Consider the following 27,878-nt stretch of genomic DNA (forward strand, 5'->3'; position numbering starts at 1 on the left):
GCCCGCCCCCTCTGGCATCCTGGGAATTGTAGTTGATTTGCACAGTCCGCCCCTCCCTCCTCGTAAGTAGTCACTTCAAGGTTATAAGGCGCTTGCCTCGCCTTCAAGTACCAACAAAAGTTAGTGCGTCCGAATCAGCAACCTCGCTCCAGTCCTTTGCCTCCTTCTGAATGAAAATGTTTGGTTCCCTCTGGAGGGGTTCACAACTCCCACCATTCCTCCTAGAAAATACTGTAGAAAGTGATTCTTTCGAAATGCACGCTTACAACGTTTATTGAGCGCCCGCCACGAACCAGACCCTTTTGCCAAGAGCTAGAAGCGCTTTTGAAACACTCGTGAGAAACCCTTTTCCCTCCTCCTGAAGTCCATTCCGTTGTTTAAAATGGACTTGCCGAGAAGAGGGAGAACTGACCACAAGACCTCGGAGAAAGCGTCATTTTGCCAATCAGAACGCGTGGTGCCCAGCACGCTGCTTAGTCTTGCGGTCGACATCTGCAGCCACGAGATGGCAGGGCTCTCTCTGGGACGAGCGGTGAGCTCCAGTAGTGGTTTAGCCAGACACGTTCGACAGGGGAGGTGCAAAATGGGTCGGTTTTCCATCTGCTAAGTGTACAAGGTGGTGTAATTCCCACACATTTGATGTTTCCACATTTTTGGACCTCGTATAAATGAACTCTTGAAGACTGATAATTATTCGACAACGTAAAATTGTGGAACTATAGTTTACATCGGTGCTTCTCAAACCGTGCGGAAGGGCCAGTCTAACTTCCACCCCATCCTATGGTACCTTACCCCACCTCCTAATTCTTCGCGGACCAGTCGTGGTGCCTTGTGAATTACCGGTGACGAGCTCCTGCCTCAGAAAACTAATTTGACAACAACCGAATTGCCCTACACTCGACTGAGTAAGAAGACACCACTGATTGGGGGCTTGGATATCCAGACAATACTAAAGTGCTGTAAACGTTTCTAAACATTTTCAATTTCAGTACTTAAAACAAGGTAGAGTCAATGGATCACACCTTGATTAGTCCTCTTTTACATGATTTCTTTCCTGATTTCAGAAGGGAATTTTAAGAGGGATCTGTTCCGTGTAGTAGCACGCAATTCTCCTTTTGTTTAAATTTTATAAAGAAGAAATATTTTGCTTTTTCTCATACTTAATATTTCCTCAGAACAGAAGAATTTTTTACTTCTGCAACTAGAACAAGGTCATACAAACTGTTTTTCATCAAAAAATCTAGTGTTAATTTTGCAAGATCATACAGGCATCTTCACCTATGACCACAAAATCTAGATTGGTTAGAAATAAGATTCTTTGATGCCAGCATTAGGCTAAAGAGGGCTTCTTTGAAACTCATGGTGTTCTTATTGTGAACTGTACCATTTAGACTTTTTCACCTTCATCCTGGGCCTAGGTGTTCAATTTTCAAAGCAACTGTGAATTAAGTACTGGTGTTTTGTTTTGTTTTGTTTTGTTTTGTTTTGTTTTAGCAACATCTGCACTTTACATCTGAGAAATCTATGGCTCAGGTAATAGTGATAGATAGAACTACATGTAGATATGGGCAGTTTGGTTCAGTTTTCACCTCGCATACAGTCAGCTGGGCAGAGCAAGCAGTGGGGAGAGTTGGATGGTGGGAAGGAGGGAGTGAGAGAAGAGAAGGGAAAGGAAGAAGAGAAAGGTGGGTCAGAGGGGAGAGGAAAGAGGAAGTAGGGAGTGAGAGGGAAGGGGAGGAAGGAGGTGGAAGAGGAGCTGGAGGAGTGGGAAGAGGCAAAGATAGGGGAGAAGAATAGGGAAGAAGGGTCGGACGTTGGCCTGCAGGGGAAGCTGAGGCAGCAGGATCTGGAATCTGAAGAAGACCCTGAAAATTTCTGCCTGGAAAATAATAGTACTGCATAATTTATGTACTCTGTGTCCATTATCTGACTTATCCAATTTTATCCACTTCTACTTTGTATCCATTATCTGATTAATACTCATAACCAGCCAATGAGGGAGATATTGTTATTCCTATTATATCTGGAGATGGATGGCTTTTAAGTCATTTCCTTTTCTTTGGGGAGTTTAAAAAGAGGGGATGGCTTTTGACATCCAAAGCAACTTTTGAGCTCTTCTCAGTCTCTCCAAAGACCTGTCTTTCTCAAGCTGGTCCCTAAAAGTCAGTGTGTGTTCACTAGCCTTTGACTCTCTCTTTTCATTTGTTCCTCTTTCCTGGGTGCGCCAAGAAACACTCCACTGGGCCCCTGTCCTCTGACAGCTTATGGCTGAGGTTGGCAGCAGGGGAAGAAAGCAGTACTATAACATGATTTGTACAGGTGTATCAGGAGCATCTGGCAGGGTGAGGGGGAGTTTGGGGGATTTGGAAGAGATAAAGGACGGTTTCCTGGAGAAGGGAATGCTTGATTTAGATTTTGATACATGGAATTGAGAAGTAACAAGATGCAGAGGTCTGGGGTATATCCAGAACTGGCACAAAGTAGGCGGTGCTCAGTCAAAATTTGCAGATTTAATCAATGAACCCATGAGCTCTTGTTCTCCTTCATACCCACGTCATTACAGCCATAGCTGTCGGATGTATGCGGTTATCTAAATACATGGCCAGAAATTCACTGAACTGTGCATCTAGTGCACTGGTATGATACACCAGCAACCCCCAAAGAACCCCCTTTCTTGTTCCCAATGATGGAGCACTTACAGGAGCTCCTATGCAGTCCTTCCTTTAGGTAGACTTGTATTTGCCCCCATTCACCACATGGCTAGTAAGTCTGTGCAGTGAGCGATCTGCCCAACTTTTCACAGAAATTTTGATAAGGCATACTAGAGGAGGTAATTGCTAAACCTAGAAGTCTAATGGGACTCCATAAGACATCACCAATCCCGGAAGGCTGTATCAATAATTCCCTCTCATCTTCTTGTCTTCCCATAGAAAATCCCATTACTGACCTGATATCTTCAGAATTGGTCCATCTTCTGAGCTGGGGTAGTCTATCTCTGTTTGCAATGTTAGTTAGTTTTTTATTTGTTTATTTTAATGTGCAAGTGAAATGAAAGAGAAAAAAATTTTTTTTATATCTATACTTCTGTCAAGAGTTTGGAAATGAAAACAAGATGGAGAAGGCTGGTATATTATAAAAATTAGCATTGTGAAAATAAAGAATATTCTTATGTCTTTAAGATGCAGTGTATACCTGTGACCAAAAAAAATACAACTTAAGAAGACATTAGGAAAGAAAGTGAAGGAAGAACTGGTATTTGGAAAAGATGTGTAATGATAAACTTAATGAATGGAAAAAGGACTTGAAATTTCAACAGGATTGGTTTTTTAATACAAGTAAAATAAGTGATTGTATTAGTCAAGGTTCTCTAAAGAAACAGAACCAAAAAAGTGTGTGTATGCACGTATCACATGAGGAATTGGCTCATGGGATTATGGAGGCTGACAAGTCCCCACATTGGCAGGTGGCAAGCTGGAGACCCAGGAGAGCTGATGATGTAGTTCAGTCTGAAGGCTGGCAAGCTCAAGGCCAAAAAAGAACTGATATTTTAGCTTGAGTCCAATGACAGAAAACAAACAAACAAACAAACAAACAAAAACATTGTCCCAGCTTGAAGGCAGTCAGGCAGGAGGAATCCTCCCTTATATGAAGAAGGATCAGAACTTTCTATTCAGGCCTCCAATAGAGGATGAAGCCTCTCTATGTTAGGAAGGTTAATTCTGCTTTACTCAGCCATCTGATTCAAATGCTAATCTCATTCAGGAAAAAAAAAAACCTTCATACATACCCATAATAATGTTTGCCCACATATCCTGTGGCCCAGTCAAATTGACAGATAAAATTAATCATCACAGTGATGCTGCCTTGAAATTGTTGCATATTAAGTGAAAACAAAAATTTCCCTGGCAACAACTTTTTAACCAAAGGCAAGTTTACAAAGAATATTTATTGAAAACAAAAGAACAGGTCCTGAACAGAAATTAGCATTTGCAAACATAATAACTATAAATTCTATTGCTCAGTATGTTGGAAATACAGCTTGGAACTTGCAGGATAAATTACATTTAAAAATCAAGTTATTTGGGGGGTGCCTGGTTGGCTCAGTCAGTTAAGTGTCCAACGTCGGCTCAGGTCATGATCTCACGGTTCTTGAGTTCAAGCCCTGCATCGAGCTCTGTGCTGACAGTTCAGAGCCTGGAGCCTGCTTTGGATTGTGTCTCCCTCTCTCTCTGCCCCTCCCCTGCTTGTTCTCTCTGTCCTCAAAAATAAATAAACATTAAAAAAAATTTTAAATCAAGTTATTTGGGGCATTTTCTATTGCAGTTGATAATCAAGTAGATATATAAAGGCTATTTGTGTTGTTGAAAATTTCGATATGACTAAATATCTTCTGGAAATGGTGTCCCAAAAAAGGCACATCATTAGGAAGTGGCTTATTTTTATGTTTGGAGAAGAATTTTGAGAATTTTTAAGTAGATTTGTCAGAATTGGTAACCATGACTACAGATGGGATTCCTGCAGGGGTCATTTTTAACATCAGAGTTATGAAACATAAGCACAATGTCACAAGATTTTCTCAAGACATAGAATTTTAGCCAATTTATTGTACCATTGACTAGAAACCATTTTGAGCTCTAAACTTAAATACTGTACAAATAATGGCTATGGTAGTTAACCATGGCCCACACATAGTTCGTGCTCCAAATAGCTGTAAATGGATGTAGTGGACACTGAGAAAATCTTGAATTGCAGAAAGACATCTACTTATTAATGTTATCAAGGAAAATCTCTCCTGGCTCATCAGTGAAGACTGGACCAGATTTAGTTCTATCTCCTTTAAATATTCTGATTCCCTGCTCCCACCATTCTCCTTTTTAAAAAAGCATATAGGGGCACCTGGGTGACTCAGTGGGTTAAGCATCTGACTCTTGATTTTGGCTCAGGTCATGTTCTCATGGTTCGTGAGCTCGAGCCCCGCATCAGGCTCCATGCTGTTAGCATGGAGCCTGCTTGGGATTCTCTCTCTCCTTTTCTCTCTCTCCTCCCCCTCTCAAAATAAAGAAATAAATAATTTTTAAAAAATAATAAAAAAGCATGTAAACTGATTTTTTCACGTCTAGCAAAATTGTGCTTTTGGTAAACTCATCTGGCTGGGAATAATCTAGGTCATTTTCTGCATAGAAACTGGTTTCCTGGTATGAAAATTATGGGCTAACCTCATACTGTAGCATCGAGACTATGATCCAAAAAAAGTACTCTGATGCAAACATTTAAACTTTATGATAATACCACTTAACTTGTCCTTTTCAATTAATATCATTAGTAGGAATGAAAATTACACAAGGAAGTTTTGCTATTTAAGGACCCATATTACAGCCTCAATCTGGCATCTTGGCCTAGAAAACTTAAAATACATATGTGATATTTTACAGAAAATGTTTCATGAGCCCTTCTTGAAATCAGTGTTCCACAAGGGTTGATGTCCTCTCTTCCATCTCCTAGCCAAACCTGGGGTCACTTGAAAATTTGTGTGTGTTTTTTTTAGGCTTATTATTGTCACAATAATTGAGAAATGGGATGGCTGATACTAGCTTTAGCAGGAAGGGTCCAGGGATGCTAACTACCCTGCAGTGTATGAGAAAGTCTCGTACTGTGAACACTTGTTCCTCGCCTGGCATGGGTAAAGCTTGTTTAGCATTTTTTTTCCATCTAGAATCTAAATAGGTTTTATATATAAATGCACAGCAATTTTTTTTTCACAATTTTTATATGCACAGAAGATTCCAGGAATGTAACTATTGAGTAAACAGAGGGAAGACTGTACTTTACTTTGCTTGGAATTAGGAGTTGTTGGAACTGCAAGAGAACTATAAGAGCTGTTACTAATTTCAAAAAATCATGTCATTGCAGTAACACTTCTTTTGTTATTTGGGTTGACAATGCAGTACACCTGTATCACTCCACACTTATTTTTTTTTAATGTTTACTTACTTTTGAGAGAGCAAGAGAGAGAGAGAGAGAGGCAGAGTGCGAGTAGGGGAGAGGCAGAGAGAGAGAGGGAGACACAGAATCTGAAGCAGGCTCCAGGCTCTGATCTGTCAGCACAGAGCCCGACGCGGGGCTTGAACCCACCAACCACGAGTTCATGACCTGAGCCAAAGTCGGGTGCTTAACTGACTGAGCCACCCAGGTGGCCCTATCACTCTGCATTTATAGCAGTTACATTTATAGTTACTCACTTATATACATATTACATATATTACCACACATACCCTTATATACATACATATATGTATATTATCATCCTATATATAATATCTAATATGTGTTAAATAAGTTAAATAAGTCCTATATATAATATCTAATATGTGTTAAATAAACAAAAAGAAATAAGTTAAAGGCTAAATTTTAAGTAAAATTAAAAATATTACATGTACATTAGAAGTGCTGATGATATTCAGTTAGTTATCTTAATTCTAAATTTAAATATATTAGAATCTAAACATAATTATTAGAAAAGTGTCCCACATATTTGTGGAACCTTGTCCCCTTTCCTCCAGTCTACTGATGAAATTTGTACTTGAACTGCAATGTTGTCTCTGTGAATTCTTTGGTTTTCCCAGTCAGATCCATGCCTATTTCCTATGGACTCCCACATCTTCATTTCAGACCTATATTATGAGGCTTTTCATATAGTACTACAACTTGGAGTATTAGACACTTAATAAATGTTGACTCAACCAGAGTGAATGATGCTTTTATGGGTTTTTCTTTAAACTTCTTTAGATTAAAGAACTTCATTTTTCTTCTTTTGTATATTTTTCAATATTTATTTTGAGAGAGAGAGAGTGTGTGTGTGTGTGTGTGCACGAGCTGGGGATGGGTAGAGAGAGGGAGAGAGAATCCCAAGCAGTTTCCATGCTGTCAGCACAGAGCCTGACGAGGGGCTCGATCTCACCAACTGCGAGATCATGACCCGAGCCAAAATCAAGAGTGGACGCTAAACTGATTGAGCCACCCAGGCGCTCCCATTTTTCTTTTAGTTAGTCCTTCAGGTTCAGCCCATGAAAGACAACATTGTTGAATTTGTTCCCTGACAGGAGCTTTCCATGGAGGTTTTCTCTTTGTGAAATTTGTATTGAGGAACAGATTTCCCACTAGGGGGTGGGCATGTACCGCTTATATTTCAAAATGGTCCTAGTATGAAAAAATTGAGCAATTTAAAAATAAACAAGTGTTCTTGGATCTGTCTGTTCTTTGATTTTCTATTTATCTTTTTTTTTGATGACAATTTTTTAAAGTTACATTTATTTTGTGAAGAGAATGAAAAATTTCTAAATGGAAGGAACCAAAGAAATAAAGTTCATTTTAGTATTCAGCATTAAGGGATAATACAAAGGTGGCATCATTGAAGGATGCATGTATCTAAAATAAAACAAAACCCACAATTCACTTTTAAGCTGAGGAATTATTTTAAACCATGAATGACTTGGCTATAGGCATTATTCTACCCTCAGTTTATTTGACAAATGTTTATTGAACACCTAGCATGTGGCAGAAATAAAATACCCTTGCCTTGGGGAGTTCGCAGTCTAATGGGAAGATAGTCATGTAAATATAAAGCATACTGCAAAGGTAGGTGCTGTAATAAAAATAGGAAAAAAAATGCTTCAAGAGTCTAGAAAGGATGACACTAGCTACGGTAAAGGGGGTTGTCACAGAGAAAGGGGAATTTCTGGTCCTAAACTAGCTGCTTTTATCCCAACTGAGCCTCCCCGATGTCTGTTGACAGACTTGAGTCCTTGAGTGAGGATGTGTGTTCTGTCTTTTCTCTCTGTGCTACTGCTCAACAGACCAGCTGGTAGCCACAGGGTATTATTTGGATATTTATATGTACTAATCTTAGCACTACATTTGCCCAAGCATTCTGGTTTTCCTAGTCTTTTCTCATCCAATTCTGGGATCAAGGGACACCCAGGCAAATCATTTAGTTGAGTGAGGCCATGGGGTGTAAGAGTGAGTAGCTGAAAAACTTTGGGGAAGTAAAAGAGTAGCTGTAGGAAGTCAGCTGTGTCGGGCATTGGACGTTACTGGAACTCCAGTCAGCATGACGTTAATACGCTTAATCGATTAGTGAGTTGCCAATGGGTCCTGTGGCATAGAAAGGTTTATTTTACTTGAGTTTCTTAAAGTGAATCTACATTGTCAGAGTATGCTGGTTTTAGGGCAAAAGACTCTCCCAAGCTTATGTCCTATGGTTGGGTACGTGTGCATCTGTGTAGATATGAGTAAGCATGTGCATGTAGATGAGCTAGATGTGTACCTAGAGGGAAGAAGAGCTTATAAAAAGATGGTAATGCCTGTTGTAGGACTCAGCTGCTCTTCTCTGCTACCCTTGAGCGGTTCTGAAAGAAGGAGATTACCAGTTGGAAGCATCAGAAAGCTATAGTCTCAAGTGCCCTCATTGACAATTTTATGAGACTGCTGTTATAGGAAATGAGAGTCTAGACAAGGTTTGGTACTTTTTAAAGCAGCAGAATTATTTTTTAAATGAGAGAAATAAAACGGATGAAGACTAAAGACATGATTTGATTTAAATGCCAACGCTTTTCTTAGTGTCTTCAGTATAACTGCCAAAGAGTGGGTAGGCAGGGGGAGGGGGAGGGAAGCAACACCTTGAGATGGATTTTAAAACGTGAGGAAACAAGGGGCAAAACCCTTTTTTAGGTGAATGCTTAGGTATTTTATGAATATTTTGTGAAGCTGTATCTTTAGCTTTTCTTTATGAGGAGATTATGGAAACGTATACGTGAGATTTTTAGCATTTTTATGAAGAGAGGATGATTTGTTAGTCAAGGTTAGAGGGAAACAAGGAATTCCAGATAGTTCTGTCAGGATTTTGGAATAGTGATGGATGAAATTTAAACTCAACATAAGCAAGGTAATGCTGCAGAAGCTGAGATTTTCAATAACTATGTTTACGCATTGTGACAGCTTATAAATTAAAAACTTAGCCACTCTAAGAAAATACACTCAGCCATCACCGAGGATAATGTAATAGAGGTGACTGCTCTATAAAAAGGGGAGTTTGGACCTGATGCTATATGGAAAATGGAAGAAGAAGTAAATTTGAAAGTAGTATTTTACTGAGTATTTGGTGCATTTATATGTCCTACACTTAAAAAACAAACGTAAAAAACATCAGAAGCTGCTATGGATTGTAAGCGGGCTGGGTAAGAGCTGGCAGGAATGTGGGTGGCAAATTATATTGACTATAGATTTAAATAATAAAACTATACAAATTCTTTGTATAATTATGTAACGTGGAACATTACTTAAAAGAGCCAAGACAGAATGTAAGTTGCTCTGATTACTCAGGGAAAAAAAAATACGAGGAAAGTCAAAAAAAAGTTAAAGTGAGTTAAAAAATCAAAATGAGGAAAGTCAGAAGTAGCTTGTGAAATTACCACCTTAAAGAAATGTTTAAGACGCCCTTGACACAATTCTAAACTGAAAACCAAAAAATTAAACCATTTCAATGTAGTCATGTGTGATCTTGGACAAGTCATTAAACTTCTCCCAACCTCTCTTTCCCTCTCTGTCTTGAAGGATAAACAAATGGTGTCTTTGATGGCTTCCGGCTGCAAACTAGTTTCCTTTTGTCTGAAATTATGTTTAATACTCACATAAGACTGAAGAAATTTCCTCATCCATTTCCTTAACCATTAAATGGTATTGCTTTGTAGCCTAGATGTAGTCTCTTCCACTCTTCCTCTGACTTAAGGTATTGACCTGCTTATCTCATGCAGAGGAGAGCCCCTGACCTTTTCATGGTGAACACTGGCCCACCATTTAGGGATTTTTTTTTTTTTTTTTTTTTTTACTTAAAAAAAAAAAATCTGTTTTTGAATGGGTAGAGAGAAGAAATTGGACATAGTAATCAGGTAAACCTAGGTTTGAAGCCTATTACCAGCTGAAGGCAACTGTATTTCTTTATCTGGAAAAATAGGGTTACTACCCACCTTGAAGAAGGAGAGTATTAGCTCTCAGATCAATACATTTTGGGGTTTCTGTTCCTTTTCTTCCTATTTATAATCTGCTAGGGCCTAACTAGAAAAGAAAACAGATTGGATTGTTTCCAGAGTCTTAAACTAAAGGAATCACTGCTTGCTTCCAATAAAACCTTTAAACAAAATGGAGTGGAGTAAGTCTCACAAATGATAGAAATCGGACACTTACAGGGTTTGAATACCAAGGGGATTTTAGGCAATAGGCATTAAGTCAACATACACCTCCAAGATTCTTCTGCAGGGCATTGTAACCGGTCATTTCTTCGCTTATGTGCAACATTTCCAGAATACCATGGGATAAATTAACCCTCATTTCAATATATTAGGCTTTGAAGTCTGAATATAAAAGCAGCCAGGGATTATTTTCAGAGCTCGAGAGGCCTGCTTCTAGACGCTGGGGGGTTAGTCAGAATGGGTTGAAGCCCATGGAGGTCCCTTCCCCAGAGCCCAGCCCCCAGCCCCCAGCTCCACCCGGGTACCAAGACCTGAAGGCATCTCACCCTCCCCCTGTTTTCTTTCTTCAGATCTCCCACCCCCCACCCTTTTGGCTGCTTCTCCTTTTCCATCTTCGCTTTTTCCCATAAGTGGTCAAAATAGGAAACGGAAGTATCTATTTGTTGCTTGGTGTAGTGCTCGAAAAAAAGGTTTTTTAATTAAGAAAAAAAAATCCTCTCCAGGTTCTTCATTTCGCAATGAGTCCGAACGTCCTCTGGCCCCCGAGTCCTCCCCCATCCGAGTGTCGTTCATACAGTGAGGAGGCTCGGGTCTGTCGGAGGGGGTCTGCGCCTCCAGCCGCACGGCAGGATCTGCGAGCGAGCGAACCGGCTCGGGATCCCGGGAGGCGCGTGGAGCACCGCCCCCCGCCCAGCTGGGAGGCGCGGGAGAGGCGGCGGCCCGACACAGCCGGGGAAACCCGTCCCGGGAGCCCGAGGGGCGCGGGCAGCGGCGGCAGCGGCGGCGGCGGCGGCTGCGGGGACGCGGCGCGGCTGCCGCAGGGGAGCGGCGGCGGCGGCGGCGGCGGCGGCGGCGGGCGCGAGGGGCGGGGCGCACTCCGCAACTTCTGCCGCTGCCTCCCGGGCGCGCTCGGCCGAGGCGCGCGGCTGCTGCGGGCTGCGGGGCGGCCAGCCGAGCCGTGCCCACCGGCCCGCGAGCCGCGCGTCCCGGGCGTCCGTCGGTGCCGGAGGCGCCTCCCGCAGGGAGACTCGGCGCGGCCGCGCTCCCGCGTGGTCCGCAGCGGCTGGGGGCCCGGGACGTGCGGGGCCGCGAGGCCGAGCCGAGGCGCCCCCCAGCGGCCGGCGCCGGCCCCATGGCTGCGCCGGGCGGAGCGGAACCGGCGAGGTGAAGCCCCCGGGCCGGTGGCCGGAGCGCGTGGCGGGGGCGCCGGCTCCATGGGCAGCAGCGCACAGCGGCACGATGATGGACGTTAACAGCAGCGGCCGCCCGGACCTCTACGGGCACCTCCGCTCTTTGCTCCTGCCGGAGGTGGGGCGCGGGCTGCCGGACCTGAGCCCCGACGGCGCCGGCCCGGTCGCGGGCTCCTGGGCGCCTCACCTGCTGCGCGGGGTCCCAGAGGTGACCGCCAGCCCGGTGCCCACCTGGGACGCGCCGCCGGACAATGCCTCCGGCTGCTGGGAGCAGATCAACTACGGCAGAGCCGAGAAAGTTGTGATCGGTTCCATCCTGACGCTCATCACGCTGCTGACGATCGCCGGCAACTGCCTGGTGGTGATCTCGGTGTGCTTCGTCAAGAAGCTCCGCCAGCCCTCCAACTACCTGATCGTGTCCCTGGCGCTGGCCGACCTCTCGGTGGCCGTGGCGGTCATGCCCTTCGTCAGCGTCACCGACCTCATCGGGGGCAAGTGGATCTTTGGCCACTTCTTCTGCAACGTCTTCATCGCCATGGACGTCATGTGCTGCACGGCCTCGATCATGACCCTGTGCGTGATCAGCATCGACAGGTAAGGTAAGGGCCGGGCCGCCCGGTCCCGGGGTCCGCCTGGGGGTGTGCGGGCTGCTGCCCCCCTTCCCCCGGCGCTTGCCTTTCTTAGGAGGATAAGCCAGACCCCTCGGAGGGATAAAGGGCTGCGCCTAAAATATCAACCCCCACACACCAACCGAGCAACTTCAGTTACAGCATAGCCTATATACACCTTTAAAAGAAGAGTCCAAAATGTTCTAGTTTACTGTAGTGAGGATTTTAAGACCAAAGTTAAAGTATTTTAAGCATTAGCAGTTCCACCAGGGGGTCCCTTGGCTTGGTTTTCAGACGGAAGGGATTCGATCCTCTCTGAACTTGACAAACCCTTGCTGTGAGCCTGAAAGTGTCATTTCTTACTTTAAGAAATCAGTCGTTGAAAAGCCTCCTTGTTTCCTGATTTTGGGAGCTGCTCCCCAGGGCCAGTGAAGGAACTGAGGATGGTTCCAGAATTGGGGGTTCTACATGTCGGAACGTTGCACTCCTATGATCGCTGATTCTGAATCTCATGCTTTTGGAAGTCTGATTTTAGTGTTTGGCATCGCTGTCTGTATCCTGCAGGCGTGCTGACTGGAGCCTAACTCCGTATCTGAATGGTTGGTTCTAGCCCTTCATCATATCTCTTGGGAATCTTCTCTTGAGAACTCCCCAGTGGAGTAATTGAAACAGAGGCTGACCATCTGTCAGAGATGCTGGGGGAAAAATTCCTGTCCTGGGTGTGGGATCGGGCTAGGAGACCCCAGGGTTTCTTCAGACTCTAGGATTACAGAATTCTGCAGTGGAGCATCTTTGGTCCTAGAAATACAGTGCAACTGACAGCTTGAAGTATGGTCCCAGTGCTCTTTGGCCACACAATAACACTGTGTTTCTCTTGAAACTGAAATATTAAACCTTAATATTCACCCACATAATTCTGATGTTTTAAAACTAGCACAGGACTGGCATCCTGTTGTGTTTAATGATACAGAGAAATGATTGCTTATTTTCTTTGTGGACCTACAGAACCTTTAAATGTGTAAACCTTTCAGCACAGAAGAAATAATTGGTGGCTCCACATTTAAAATGACAGTGCCTCAAAGGATGGTGTAGCACGAAACTGAGATTTTCTTCCTTTTCCTCCCTGTAAACACTGCTATTTGTGGTTTGTTGATGTTTAACATGTTCTCCTATTTTACTGCTTGGCCAGGGTTTAGAATTACTGAAGAAAGGGGACGATAGGAAAGGGGTGTTTTCAAGAAAAAAAAATATATTGTATCTGCGTTTAAAGATCTAGGTTATTTTTAAAAAATTGATCCTGCCATTTTCTATATCATGCTAGGTAGGAGCCTCCGACAGCAAACAAGGAATTAGTTTTTAGAGTAGTGCGTGAACAGCATATATAAGAATATTAGCTCTAAACTTGACAGCTGAAGTTCTGAATTACTGTAGTTAAGAATGACAAAAACATATGCACTCACAGTCTGGCTGTGGCAACAGGAACTAGGAGAGTGCACTCAATATACATAGTAAGTATATACATGAATTGTAAGCATAAAAATTGGACCTCTAAGCCTGTCTGAGCTTCTTGCATGAATGCAGTCCTTTTAAATGGAATTTAGTGTAATGCAACAAATATTAATTTATGGTGCAAGAAGTACATTTATAATTTTTTCATTTCATAATTGATACTAACTCGTGTCCTAACACAGCCAGTGCTTCTGTTCTGCTGGGCACGTTCAGGTTTGGCTTGGGACGACCCTGAGGTTCCTATATATGAGCCAAAGGCTTTCTTCACTCAGTGTGCACATGTGACTTACCAGCAAGCAGCAGGCATGTCTCAGATACAGAGAGGTTAATCCTTCTTGGCAAGAGCTTCTAATTTCTTTGTCACGTATATCCTTACAATTGTCACAAATTGTGATACTACATAGGGATATAGATTCTGTCTCCTTATTTCCTCCTATTAAGAAGTGTCCCATTGGTGAATTCTGCTTAAAAATTATTTTAGAGGAGGAACGTATCATTTTTTTAGGTAAATGAAAAACTTAACACTGGAAGAAGACACAGATTGCTTTTCTTCCAAGAACACACAGAAATAAAAATGAGAAAAAATAAAAAAAAAAGAAATAAAAAATAAATTAAAAAAATGAGAAAAAAGAAAATGTGTTTGATGTCTAAGGTGAATTATTTCTTTTTTTGTTTTGTAAAGTTTATTTATTTTGAGAGAGACAGAGAGCTAGTGCAGGGGTGGAGGAGGGACAGAGAGAGAAGGAGAGAGAGAGAGAGAGAGAGAGAGAGAGAGAGAGAGAGAATCCTAAGCAGGCTCCACGCTATCAGCACAGAGCCTGGCTTGGGGCTCGATCCCACAACAGTGAGATCATGACCCGAGCCCAAGTAAAGTGTTGGATGCTTAACCAACTGAGCCACACAGGTGCCCCTAAGGTGAATTCTTTCTAAAGAGGTTGTTTTCTTCAGTTCCATTGTAGAATATGACCAATGATACAAAAATGTGCTAAGAAAATATGAAAAATTTTAGTCTTCATTTATTCATTCCATCTTGAGTTCAAGGTTAGGTTACAGTGTGCTTTGTGCAGCATAATTAAAGATGAATAATAATCTTGCTTTTGAGCTCTTACTGTATTACAAGAGTTTGGCTATCTATTGAGCATTTCACTTATCCAAAATGGAGCCTTTGATTTTTCTTAGCCACACCCCACCTCACCTGGATGCTTTTCTAGCCTTTTCCAATGCAATTTCATGCCATTCTTCTTAGGTGGCCGCATTCCCTTCCCCATCCTCTTCAGATAATGAATGATTCATGATCATTGAAAAAGTAACAGTCATTGGATGGGAACGCTGTAATCCTTCCACTACCAAACAGTCTTTCACGTTATATCTGTACCTGTTTTTATTTCGGTCCAGTTAAAAAATGAGATGATATTGTGTCCCGGCCAAGGCCAAACCACCTACACCTCACATCTTCCCATCTCCTTTTACCCCAAGGATTTTGTTCCTTCCTTGATCCCTCCTCTCTTGTCTTCAGTGTTTTCTCTCAATGGGCCAAGCTTGATCTTCTATTTTCTTTTGGCCTCACTTCTCCCTCCAGTAACTGGAGTTAAGCTGCTCAAAGAACTGTGCCCACAACCTGTCTTTGTTTCCTTCCTCCTCAGGTAGGTAAGTTTGACACTTATCAGGTCTACTGGAATATTTTAACTCGCCTTCCTAGCTTCACTTCTGTCCACCCTGCATCCATTGCCCATAAAGAAGCTAGAATGATCTCTTTATAAAAAAAATTGTTTTAAAAAAAATTGATTCTAAGTGAGATAACATTTACATATAGTGAAATGCAAAGATAATAAATGCATAGTCTGATGAGTTTTGACAAATGTCTGTACCCATGTAGCCAACACTCCAGCCAGGATGTAGAATATTTTTATAATTTCAGAAAGTTCCCTTGTACCCCTATTAGAATGATCTTTTATTTAAATTGTTTTTAACGTTTTTTATTTATTTTTGAGACAGAGAGAGACAGAGCGTGAACGAGGGAGGGGCAGAGAGAGAGGGAGACACAGAATCGGAAGCCGGCTCCAGGCTCCGAGCCATCAGCCCAGAGCCCGACGCGGGGCTCAAACTCACGGACCGCGAGATCGTGACCTGAGCTGAAGTCGGATGCTTAACTGACTGAGCCGCCCAGGCACCCCTACAATGATTTTTTAAAAATAGAAATCACATTATATTTTATATATAGTTCAAAAACATGCAAAACAGTTCTATATGTTGTTTAGGTGAGCTTATCTAAGGAGTAAAGGAAAAAATAGTGCAGAGGAATGGAGAACACCAAATTCATGAGAGTGGTTATCTCTGGTGGGGTGGATGGAGGTGTCATGAGGGACTAGCTCACGGAACTATACTGGTAATGTTTTGTTTCTAATTCTAATGGTTGATACAGTCTTGTTTTTCTTTGTATAACTTTCCGTATGTCCGAAATACATTTTTAAATGTCTTTTGGAAATACATATGGGAAATGAATAAGCCTAAGCGTCGAGCGTGCTGAGTTTCTACAAAGTGAACACCTTAGTGTCGTCTGCCATTAGATCAAGAAATTGAATATTACAACCTTCTGCCCCTTTCCAGGTTCTGCTGCTCCCGAGGATGACTGTTGTCCTGACTTTTTGGCATCATGAATGAGTTTTACTTGGTTAGAACCTCATATAAAGGGAATAGTAGAGTATGTACTCTTAAAAAAAGTTTTTTTAATGTTTATTTATTTTTGAGAGATAGAGACAGAGACAGAGGGCAAGCAGGGGAGGGGCAGAGAGAAAGGGAGACACAGAATCCGAAGCAGGCTCCAGGCTCTGAGCTGTCAGCACAGAGCCTGATGTGGTGCTCGAACTCATGAACTGCGAGGGATCATGACCTGAGTTAAAGTCAGATGCTTAACCGACTGAGCCACCCAGGAGCCCCTATATAGAGAATATACTCTTAATTCTGGCTTCTTTTGCTCAGTATATGTGTGATTCATCCATAGATTTTAGTCTGTCAGTATTTTATTTATTTGGTGAGTAGTATTCCAGTTATCTTGCTTATCAATTCACCTGTAGATAGACATTTGAATTGTTTCTAGTTTCTGGTTATTACTAATAGTGCCACTATAAACATTTATTTATACGCATGCCATTTTGTGGACATGTTTACATTTCTTTTGGATAAATATTATGCTGTAATGTACCTTATTGTATTTTATTTATCCCCTTACATCTTTTGTGTTATTGTCGTCATGCATTTTAATCTACATATTTAAAAGATCTAATCTATTATTTTTGTTATTTTAAACAGTTAATAGCCACTCTTATTTACCCACATGTTCAGCTTTGCATTGCTCTACATTACCCTGTTTTTATCTGGGATCATTTTCTTCTGCCCAGTTACACTTTCATTAGAATTTTTTAAATTAATTAATTAATTAATTTTTTAATGTTTGTTTATTTTTGAGAGAGACAGAGACAGAATGGGAGCGGAGGAGGGGCAGAGAGAGAGGGAGACACAGAATCTGAAATAGGATCCAGGCTCCCAGCTGTCAGCACAGAACCCAACGTGGGGCTCGAACTCAGGAGCTGAGAGATCATGACCTGAGCTGAAGTCAGTCGCCCAACCGACTGAGCCATCCAGGCACCCCTCATTTGCATTTTTTTAAATGACGGTTTGCTGGTAATAAGTCCTCTCAGATTTTACTTATTTGAAAATGTTTTAATTTTGCCATCATTTTTGAATGACATTTTCTCCGAGTATGTAATTCTATATTTGAGGGTTTTTTTTTAGCACTTTAAAACATCATTCCATTGTCTTTAGGCTTCCATCATTTCTGTTGAAAAATCAGCCATTAACCAACATTATTATTATTCCTTTGAAGATGATGTGTCTTTTTTTCTTCTGGCTGTTTTAGGATTTTCTCTTTGTCTTTAGTTTTTATTAGTTTTTCTATGCTGTTCCCAGGTCTGGCATTATTGATTAATTTTTGCTGTTTATTTGCTGTCAGCCCTGGGTGAGGTTCTTAGTAATTTTTGTACTTCTGCATTGATATCTCCAATCATTTGGATATTATCTTTTTAAATAATTTTACTGTCTCATTCTTTCTCTCTTCTTCTATGTCTCAAATTTACATAATTTGGAACTTTTAGTCTTATCACACATGTCTCTTACACTCTATTTTCCATTTTTCATTTTCCTCTGTGCTTCATTTTTACAAAAGTTTTGACCTGCCTTCCAATTTATTAATCATCTCTTCTGGTATGTCTAATCTGTTGGTCAGCATTATTTATTCAGTTATTAATTTCACACTCCTAGAAATTTCATTTGATTCTTTTTTTTTTCTGTATTTGATCTTTTTTGTTGATTTGAGTTCTCTGCCTTTTCATGTAATTTCTCCTTCTTGTTATTACATTCTTGAGTATACATAGGCTCTTTTTGTACTAATTCCAGTATCTGAATCACTTGTGGTTGCTTTGTGTGTGATCTGTTTCAGTTTTTTAACTCTGGATTTTGGGTCTATGTCTTGGCATGCCAGTACATTTGATTATACACTCAACATTTTTTATGAAGAATTATAGATGCTGTAGATGATGTTATTTTCCTCCAGAGAAAATAGCTGGTAGGCAGGCATATTGGTGGAATGATTATTGTAATCCAATTAGGGTTTGTGTTACTATAGACTGTGTTTTAGTGTTGATAGAGTTCTGTCTGCTACTGGCTGATGCCTCTTTCTGGGATGTAGCCTTCTTGGGATTTCAGCTGAGAGCAGGGGGTGTTCCCAGTGACTTCTCCCCCTGGCTTGTTCGGTACTCTATTCTCTTCTCAGCACTGTAGATTGCTAAAACTCCCACTGAAAGCCTTTTGGGAAAAGGAAAGCCTTCTTCCTTGGCTTCTTAGCCTCCTGCCCTATACAACTTCAGAATGCAACCAATGTCTTGAGGGGAATACCAGCCAAGTGTTGGGCTTAGTTTTCTGCCCCTTCCTTATTACTGGGATGTTGGCCTCTGAGGTCTTTAATTTTGTCTTTCTGACCTCAAGAGATTACCAATATGTCTTCTGACATTGTTGCCTCTTCACAAGCAGCTCTGCTGAAGTTTTTTGCCTGGATCCTCAGCCCCTTTCCCTCACCTAGTTTTGGCAAATGTCTCAAGGGAAAGAGTGCCTGCAGGATTTTGACTCACTGCTCTGTGGTTCTGTTTTCTCCAGGATTATTTTGTTTTCCTTAATTCCTGGTTGTCTCAAGAATTCTGTGGTGGCTACAAGCAGGGGTGTGTGTGTGTGTGTGTGTGTGTGTGTGTGTGTGTGTGTCTTTGTGCTTTATCAAGCTTTTTTAGTTGTTTTAGCAGAAGCATTGGTCTGAAGCATCAAGTAGCTTCATCATAGCTAGAAGTGGATGTGTGCCTGAGATATTTTAAATATATACAAATACAGAGTACAATTATGTAAATTGCTCTTCTGAAAACCTTTCATTGGCTTTTCATTTCACTGGGAATAAAATGGAAAGTGTTTAGCACATCCATAAGGTCTCTGCTTTGTTTCTGCCTCACTTATCAATGACAGTTTGTACCAGAGTCCATGTTGCTTTGCAAAGTATAGTCCCCCTGATCTTTTCAGTTTCTCCATCAGGCCCATTCCATGCAAACCCACCAACTAACATATTTGCAAAACTATGATTTCATGTCTGGAGTTCTAGTTCCTAATATATCTGTTCCCTAATATATATTTTTTTATCCCAAGTTGGGAAGCTTAAAAGCGTTTAATGCTCTAGAAGGGCAACCATTAAAATCTCTGAAAAATACTAAGTATTGACAAGGATGTAGAACGAAGGGCACTTCCGTACATTACTAGTAGGATGGTGAATTGGTAAATCATTTCGAACATAGTTTGGCATTATTGTGTGTGGTTGAACATACATGCACCCTATGATTTTGCTATTTTACCATGAGGTATATATCAAAGAGATTCTTGTCACCAAAAGTCTTGTACAGGAATATTTGTAATATCCACAAACTTGGAATCCTAAAACTTGAAATAATATATATGTGTATCAATAATAGAATGGATAAATAAATTGTGCTACGTTTACACAATAGAATACTATTCAGTAGTGGTTATCCAACTTGAGCATGTATCAGAACTATCTGGAGAGCTTATTAAAACACAGACTGCTGGGTCCTACCCCAGGAGTTTCTAATTCAGTAAGTCTGGGGGGAGCCAAATAATTTGCATTTCAAGCAAATTCCCAGATGATTCTGAGGCTCCTGAGTTGGGGGCCCTCCTTAGAGAACCATTACCATAGGGTAATGAAAATGAACAAACTGGTTAAAACAAATCTCACAAAGTAACTTAAACAATATTTGGTTATAAAAATTTGCAACATATTTAAAAGTGAAGGGTATAGTATGAAGAATCTAATGTGTCCATTGCCTGGCTTCAACAGTGATCAATTTATGGCCAATTTATTCGACATATCCTTTGCAGCTCCTCCAGTCTTCACAGTATTTTAAATCAAATTTTCAATGTCATGTCATTTCATCCATAAATACTTTGGGGTCACAAACACAATGATGAGCAGAAGCCGCAGAGTCCCAAAGAACACGTATAATGCAATTCCATTATGATAAAAATTTGAAACAAACAACCCTGCTTAGAGACCTACGTAAGTGGAACTTTTATAAAGGAAAGGAAAGAACTATATATCATGAGAACTAGGAGAGCGATTACTTCTGGGCATGCTTCTGAAGTGCTATCATGTTTTATGTCTTGACTGTAGTGGTAATTACATGAGTGTTCATTTTTAAAATTACTGTAAAAGCATCCATGTATGTTCTAGGTGATTTCCTGCATGTACCTTTTGTTTTATAATCAAAAGGGCAAAAGGATTTATTTGACGACATCTTGTGGGGTGTATCTGGATTTACATCAGATGGATGGTTAATCTGAGCCGGTGCAGTTACTGTTCCAGTGCTGTCAGCGACCATTCCTTTTTTTAGCTTCGTGTATGAGGGCAGGGGTCATCTTTGGGCTGTTAACAGTTAAAGGAACTCATCTGTATTTGCAGGAGCCATAACCCTTAGTTCTGACTGGGGTCTGGCTGGAGTTTTGCTTCCTCGCCAGGTACTATGACTCATTCACTTTGACGATGTGAGTTGTGCTCTTGGCTTTAATTCTGCTATGATCAGCAGCACAGGGTGCGTTCTGGCTTCTCTGGATTGCCTTTTTTTTTTTTTTTTTTGAAGAAGTCATCCTTGCTCATCTCTAAATTAATTTTCAGTTTGTAGATAACACTTTATGAGTTGATAGAATCCTCTTCTTCCTTTGCTACGAAAGGGTGAGAGGGAGGAGATTAAGCAGGTCTTCCTCTCTTTTGTGAGTGACAATTCCCATAAACTACTTTTTAAAAAATGGTCATTAATTTTTGATTGAGAGAGAGCATGCGCATGCACACACAAGTGGGGGAGGGGCAGAGAGAGAGAGAGAGAGGGGAATAGAGGTTCCAAAGGGGGCTCCGGGCTGACGGCAGAAAGCCCAATGTGGGGCTCGAACTCACCAACTGAGCCGAAGTTGGACGCTTAACCAGTTGAATCACCCAGGCGCCCCATGTAAATATATTTAAGGAAAAGAGTAGAAGTTTAGGTATGGCCGCGATGGACTTAAATCCTGACCGAGGTCTCAGGAGAAGTGTTGAATTACACTGGTGATCGAAGGGCAGGAGAGTTTCCAGGCAAGGGGAACAGCAGATGCCAAGAGGCTGGAGGCAGTGAATCAGTCTGTGAGTGAACTTACAGAGAGGGAGCCAGAAGGCATCCACGTGAGGAAAAGCCCAAGTCTCCTTGTGGCAGATGCTGCTGGTTGCCTTTTCTTGACGCCCGTCACCCCCTTCCTCCTCAGTTACAGGAATTCCTGTTTTCACCTGGGAGTATGGCTGCCCATGATAAAGTCTACATTTTCTCGTCTCCCCTGCAGCTAGGTGTGGCCGTGTTACCAAATTTTGACTCCAGAGATGTTAGTAGAAGTATTGTGTTTCAGCTTCTTGGAAACTTCTTTCAAGACATTTGGTGTGGGCCTTCTTCCTCTTTTTGTTTGTCTTTGCTTCCATCTCGTCTCCTGGAATTTAAGTATGGTGACTGGAGGTCTCGCTGTCATCTTGGTCGACAGAGGGCCACACTGGGGAAGGAGGAACAGCATGCTGGAAGGGTAGCCTGGACCCTGGAGGGCTGTGGATTCCACAGGGTTGCTAGAATCCTGACTTCTTAGTAATGGGTGAACAGATACCGTTATTTTGTCTCTCACAACTGCTGAAGGTGCCAGTTTCTTACCCCACTCGCTTGTCCTTCCCATGGATGTCCACATGTATACATCGTAAAACATCATTGAGGGTATCACAGTACCATTCTTTTTTGGAAACCCTGTAGGAATAACAACTACCATTTTTGAGAGCCTTTTGTGCTACATAAATTCCTAGAGACTTGACATATAATATCTCATTTAATCTTCATAGCAAAGGTGTTTAGTGAGTGTCGGTAAGGGTGTTTATTTACTGTCTGTCATTGAATGTCTCTGCTGGCCGAAGAGGAACAAGAGAGAGTGTGAACATTTTTAATCCCATTCTGTAGATGAGGAAGCTAAGGGAACACACACCTTCTGTGTGGGAGGAACAGTGTCTACCCCATGGGTTCCCCTATATCACTGTAGCCATTTCTTGCTGCATGAGGAGAACAGTCAAGGCCCTTTATAATTTAACTCCAGCCTCCCTTATAGCCTCAGTCTGACTAACTCCATCATAGGCCCCTCCCTCTCAATATGTCAGAACAGAGCTAATGCTCTCACGCCCCAAACTTGTTCTTCTTCCAGTGTTCCCATCCCAATTGGTGACATCATTCTGTACCCATTTGCTTTGCTAGACATTTGGGTACCATCTTTGAAACTTCCCATTCAGCCCCCCACTCTCACCATCCAATCACCAAGTCCTGCTGATTATCCTTTCACTTTCCTTCTCCCCACTGCCATGTCCAGGAACTCAACCCAAGCCTCTATCATCTTTCATATGGACCACTCAATGTAGCCTCCCAGGGGGCTCCCTGTATCTACTGCCCCATGTTAATGCAGCATGTGTAACCCCAGCTAAAGATTAGAGTCACCTGGGCAATTAAAAAACTAGCAATTCTTGGAGAGAGAGATCCTGATTTAATTGGTCTGGGTGGGCCTGGGTAGCGGTATGTTTGAAGATACCACCCAGGTGATTCTAATGTGTAGCCAGATGGAGAGCCCCCGAGTTAGGATTATCTTTTAAAAAGGCAGATGCAGGGAGGCACCTGAGTGGCTCAGTCAGTTGAGCGTCCGACTTCAGCTCAGGTCATGATCTCATGGTCCATGAGTTCTCGCCCCATGTCAGGCGTGTGCTGCTTCAGATTCTGCATCTCCCTCTTTCTCTGTTCCTTCCCTTCTCATGCTCTGTCTTTCTCTCCCTCTCTCTCAAAAATAAGTAAACATTAAAAAAATTTAAAAAGGCAAATGTAGGGGCGTCTGGGTGGCTCAGTCGGTTGAGCATCTGACTCTTGATTTCTGTTTGGGTCATGATCTCACAGCCTTGAGATCAAGCCCCACATTGGGCTCCATGCTGAGTGTGGGGCCTGCTCGGGATACTCTCTCTCCGTATCTGCCTCTCCTTCTCTCTTTGTGTCTTTCAAAATAAATAAATGGGAAATATAAAGTAAAAAAAAAAAATGAAAAAGCAAATGTGATTTTATTTGTGGTTCCCGAGCTTACCTGCACTTTAGAATCACCTAGGAATCTTCAGAAAATTCCACAGCGCACACCCAGGGCATCATAAGCCCAACTCATGCACAGTCTCAGGGGGTAGGACTCATGCACCCCTATTTTGGAAGCTCCAGTCTAGTCCAATGTGCAGACGGGTTTGGGCACTACTCCATGATGGTGTTTTCCTGCTTCTTTAATGGGTTAATGAGTTCCCCTACTCTTGAGATAAGGTCCTGAATGTTTAATGTGACCTAAAAGATTATACAATTTGACCTCTGCCTTAGTTCACTAGATTAGGGGTTGGTAAACATTTTTCTGTAAAAGGCTAGATAAATATTTCCATAAATACTTCAGGCTTGTGTGCCATGTGGTCCCCGTTGTAACTACTCTGCCACTGTAGTTTGAACATAGACAATTTGTAGATGAATGGGAGTGGCTGTGTGCTAATAAAACTTTACTTATGGGTACTGAAATTTGAGTTTCATGTAATTTTCACATCTCATTAAATATTCTTCCTTCTTATTTGTTCAACTTTTTAAAAATATAAAAACCATTCTTAGCTGGGGTTGCTATACAAAAACAGGCAGGCCACATGTGACCTGCTGCAGTCTGCCAACTTTTGCCCAAGATTTGATTCAATTCACTTTTATACCCATCTGTCTATCTCCCTATCTATCTGCCTACCTACCTATCTCCCCCAAGTCCTGAATATTCTGGCAACCTTTTTGTTTTTTTCCTCCAATTCCTTGACATTTTGATGTTCAGGGCCTTCACAGGTCTTTTTATTGTACCCCCTGCCTCATCCCCTCACACTGTTCTACCTCTTTGGCTGGCTAATTTTTACCACTTTTCAGACAGGTCCTTGATTAGATGTTACTGTCCCATGCAAGTTTCCTAGAATCTCCAGATTCTCTTAAACAGTCTTTTTTTCTTACTAACTGCATTTTTTCTTACTAACACTCACCTTAATTTGTAAGGAATGGTTTGTGAAATTAACTGTAATGAACACATGATTTGTGGGATCAATCATCCATACACTCTGCATAGCAGGATGTCCTGTTGGAGACTGTGTCCCCATCCCCAGCATAGTACTTGGCACATGGTAGGTGTTTAGTTAATCATGGTGGGTTGAGTTGAGAAGGTTGGGTGCCTCATATTCTCAAAGGTCCGGCAGACCTTGACTTCTTATTCTCCAGCATTCTGTGAAACCTTCTTGGTGATAACGTAGAAGTTTCCTTGGGAAACCAAGTTAGGATCTGGAGATTGCTGGAACAGACGTGGTACGGAGGCAGTGGGATAGCCCCAATGGGTTGTCCTATCCAGCTGTAGTAGGCTAGTGAGTCACTCTCTGCTCTCCATACATATGCAGAACACTGACTTTAACAAAGCCCTAGTGATATGAATCCTTAGCAGTTTAGAGCCACGGATTGTGTCTTTATTATCACCATTGTTGTGCCATGAAGCAGACGGAAATGCAGGCAAAATTGAATGAAAATCCCAGAGCCTTTTTCTTTCAGCCGAAAGACACATTTGCAGCCAAGCTCACACATCCTAGAAGGAGAGCGACAGGTATCAGGCAGGAAGATGCTTCCCAAGTAGCAGAGCACAGTAACTGGCTGTTGCGATATTATTTGTTGAGCGCACACTGTGGGCCTGGTCCGCTGCCGGGGGCTTCATGTAATTCATCTCATCTCATCCCCACGACCACTCCAGGGGCACTCTCATTCTGGCCACCTGTGTGATGAGCAAAGGGAGGCTCATAGAGGTTAAATGCCTTGCCCAAGAGCACACAAGAAGAAAGTAGTGGGATCACAGTTGGCTGGGGAAATGACTGACTTAGGTCTTTTGGGCCCGAAGGGTGTTGCCTTTGGAATATCATCAAGCACTAGATAGTTACTGCTGCCTTCCACAGAGGACAGCGATGACAGTAATTATGTTAGCCTAAGTGCAGAGCCTCTCACCTAATATCCTAGGGGCCAGGTGTGTTTTGGCACCCTCTCCTCCGTTGCTGATCCAGGACGTCTCCACTCCAGGCCATCTGTTAGCTTTTGGGTTGGGGTTAGGGTAAGTCATTACGGAATATCAGGATCTGCTTCTTCACAGGTTTAAGATGGACTCTTGAGCAGCAGGTCCTAATAGAGAGCCAGGTGTGTGTGTGTGTGTGTGGGAGAGAGAGAGGGAGGAAGAGAGGAGAGAGAGGATGCATGAGCAAGCTAGAGGAGATGGTGGAGCTGAGATTTCTTTAATAGGCAAACCCTTGTTATTTGTCTACTAGATATTTAAGTACTGGGGGGAATACAGAGGTGGGTAAATACATGGCCCCATCTTCAAGAGGTTGTCGAGTTGAGCATAAATTAAGATCATTTATTCACATATCAGAAAATTTGGACCCTTAAAAAGGTAGCTTGTACCTTTGCTTTGCAGTCAATCCCTGTGAGCGATGACCTTTTTGGAAGAGTTTGAGTCATTTAGCTTCTGGTTGCAAACAATTGGTTTGTTTGAGTGCCTCCATCAATAAAAACCCAGGTACTCTGGTCTGTTTTTTGAATAGTCTTTCTGTGCCTAAAGAATTCTTGCTGAGGACTGCTGCAAAATGATGGCTCCTGGGTCAGACCTAAATGCTCACTCTTCCGATGTTGTAGTGAAGCACAGGTTGACCGCCTCTGGGGACAGAGCAGCTGGGGCACCTGGGGGGCACATTCCCAGTGCATCTATGTGGGGAGCCTTATTTTGGCCCATTTTGCCGGTTTGCATTCTCACTGTGATCATGGGCTCTGTTATGATTCACATTCCTGAACATTCTATATTTCTGGGCATTCTGATAATATTCTCTGCTCTTTCAGAGAATGGTAGCTGGATAGCTTTCTTCCTTCCAAATGGTTCTTTCATCTGGAACATCCACCAGAACCACCCACTCGCAAGGGACTGCGAGTATTAATGCTTAAACCTGAGAGACTTCAATGGTGTGCTCCAGTCCAGCTACAATCTATCTGGTCCAGTTGCCTGAATACACGTTCTGTATGTTTGGTGTGAAAAAGTCTCTGATATTCTCAATAAAAGTCTTTGAAAATTCTTCCATTGTGATAAGTAGATTGCCTTGTGCTTTCATACTTGATTGTTTTGGGGATACTGCTGGCCCCTGCCACTCTGGCTTCCTTTCTGGGTCACAAAGGCAATAGTCCTTTAAAAGCAACTTCTTAACATATCACAATTGTTTTTTCTTATTGTGGGAGTCATAGGGGATTCATCTATTCACTTCTTCAACGTTTATTGATTGATCACTCAGTCTTCATTAGTTACTCTTCTGTATCCTAAACAAGGCAAATAAGGTCTCTCTCTCTCGGATCTTATATTCTAGCAAGAATAAATAGGACACAGAGATGTTTTTTAAAAGCACACTAATTCATTGGTAATATGTACCATATGGAGAATTAAAACAGAGCAACGTATGGATTAGAGTGGGTACTCATGGAAGACCTTTCTGGAGAGGTGACATATGCACTAGATGTAAATAACGTGGTGGAGCTGGCTCTGTGAAGATCAGGAGGAAAAACACTCTGGAAAGGCAGTAGCTGGTCAAGGCCTTGGACCAGGTGATTGGAGTAGGGGATCACGGGAAAGCCTGGAAGGAAATGCAAGTAGAGCAGTGGTCACGAATTATGTTGGGATTTGGGCCAGGTGGAGTTTGGATTTTATGCCACGTGCAGTGGATCCATTGCAGAGTTTGGAGTGTAGGGTGACATGATCCCATTTACAATTTTAATAGTTCACTATGGTTACTTTGTGGAGAATGGATTGGAGAAGGGTAAGACTGCAAGCTGGGAGACCAATTGGAAGGCTTCTGCAGTAGTCAAGAGAAGAGATAACTGGGAATGGCGAAGATGGAGAAAAGTGGAGGGATGCAAGGTGTGTTGATGGTGCATCTGCAGAACTCAGGGTTGGACGTGGGGAGTGAGGGACAGAGAAGAATAAAGGGTGAGTGCTTTGGGCTCAAGCTACCCAGTAGCTTTCACAGATGCTGTTTACTGACTTTCACAGTCCGTAAACAGGAATGAGGTTTAGTGACTGTGAAAGTAGTAGGACTGGCGGTAAAAATCAAGAGTCCAACTTTGGATGATAAGTTTGGTCTTGGTGGACATTTTGATGTAAGTGGTTAGAGTTCCAGAGAGAATTCAGGACTAGAGATCCAAATTTGGATGTCATTGTAAGTGATATTTAAAGGCATAGGATGGGAGAGAATAGATAGGAACAGGGGCCTGGATACCAAGCCTTAGGGAGAGAAAACATTCAGAGGTCAAGAGGAGAGGAGAGGTTAGCAACATTTAAAAAGGGATGGTCAGTGCAATATGAGGAACACCTGGAGAATGTGCCATCGTGGAAATTAAGGGAAGTGTATTTTGAAAAAGACAGAATATCAACTATGTCAAATGGTGTTGCAAGGCCAGGCCAGAAAAATGGCCAATTTGGTGATCTTGAGGCCTAGTCATCCTGAGTAGTTTCAATGGAGCGGTGGAATGGAAGCCCAGATGGAGTGAGGCAGAGATGATGAGAGGAAAGACGTGGAG

At 42.2% G+C, this 27,878-nt stretch overlaps 1 protein-coding gene across 3 annotated transcripts in view; it reads left to right on the forward strand.

Annotated features, from left to right (window-relative positions):
- The first annotated feature begins 11,397 nt into the window (after window positions 1-11,397).
- HTR7 (5-hydroxytryptamine receptor 7) overlaps window positions 11,398-27,878 on the forward strand; it is an 89,181-nt gene continuing 72,700 nt past the window's right edge. For all 3 annotated transcript variants that reach the window (XM_030334905.1, XM_030334906.1, XM_030334904.1), the window contains exon 1: window positions 11,398-12,028. In XM_030334905.1, coding sequence (XP_030190765.1) covers window positions 11,484-12,028 — 545 coding nt within the window. In that variant the 5' untranslated portion in view covers window positions 11,398-11,483. The remainder of the gene's footprint in view (window positions 12,029-27,878) is intronic.

This window comes from Lynx canadensis, chromosome D2 (assembly GCF_007474595.2).
Source record: "Lynx canadensis isolate LIC74 chromosome D2, mLynCan4.pri.v2, whole genome shotgun sequence".
Lineage (NCBI taxonomy): Eukaryota > Metazoa > Chordata > Mammalia > Carnivora > Felidae > Lynx > Lynx canadensis.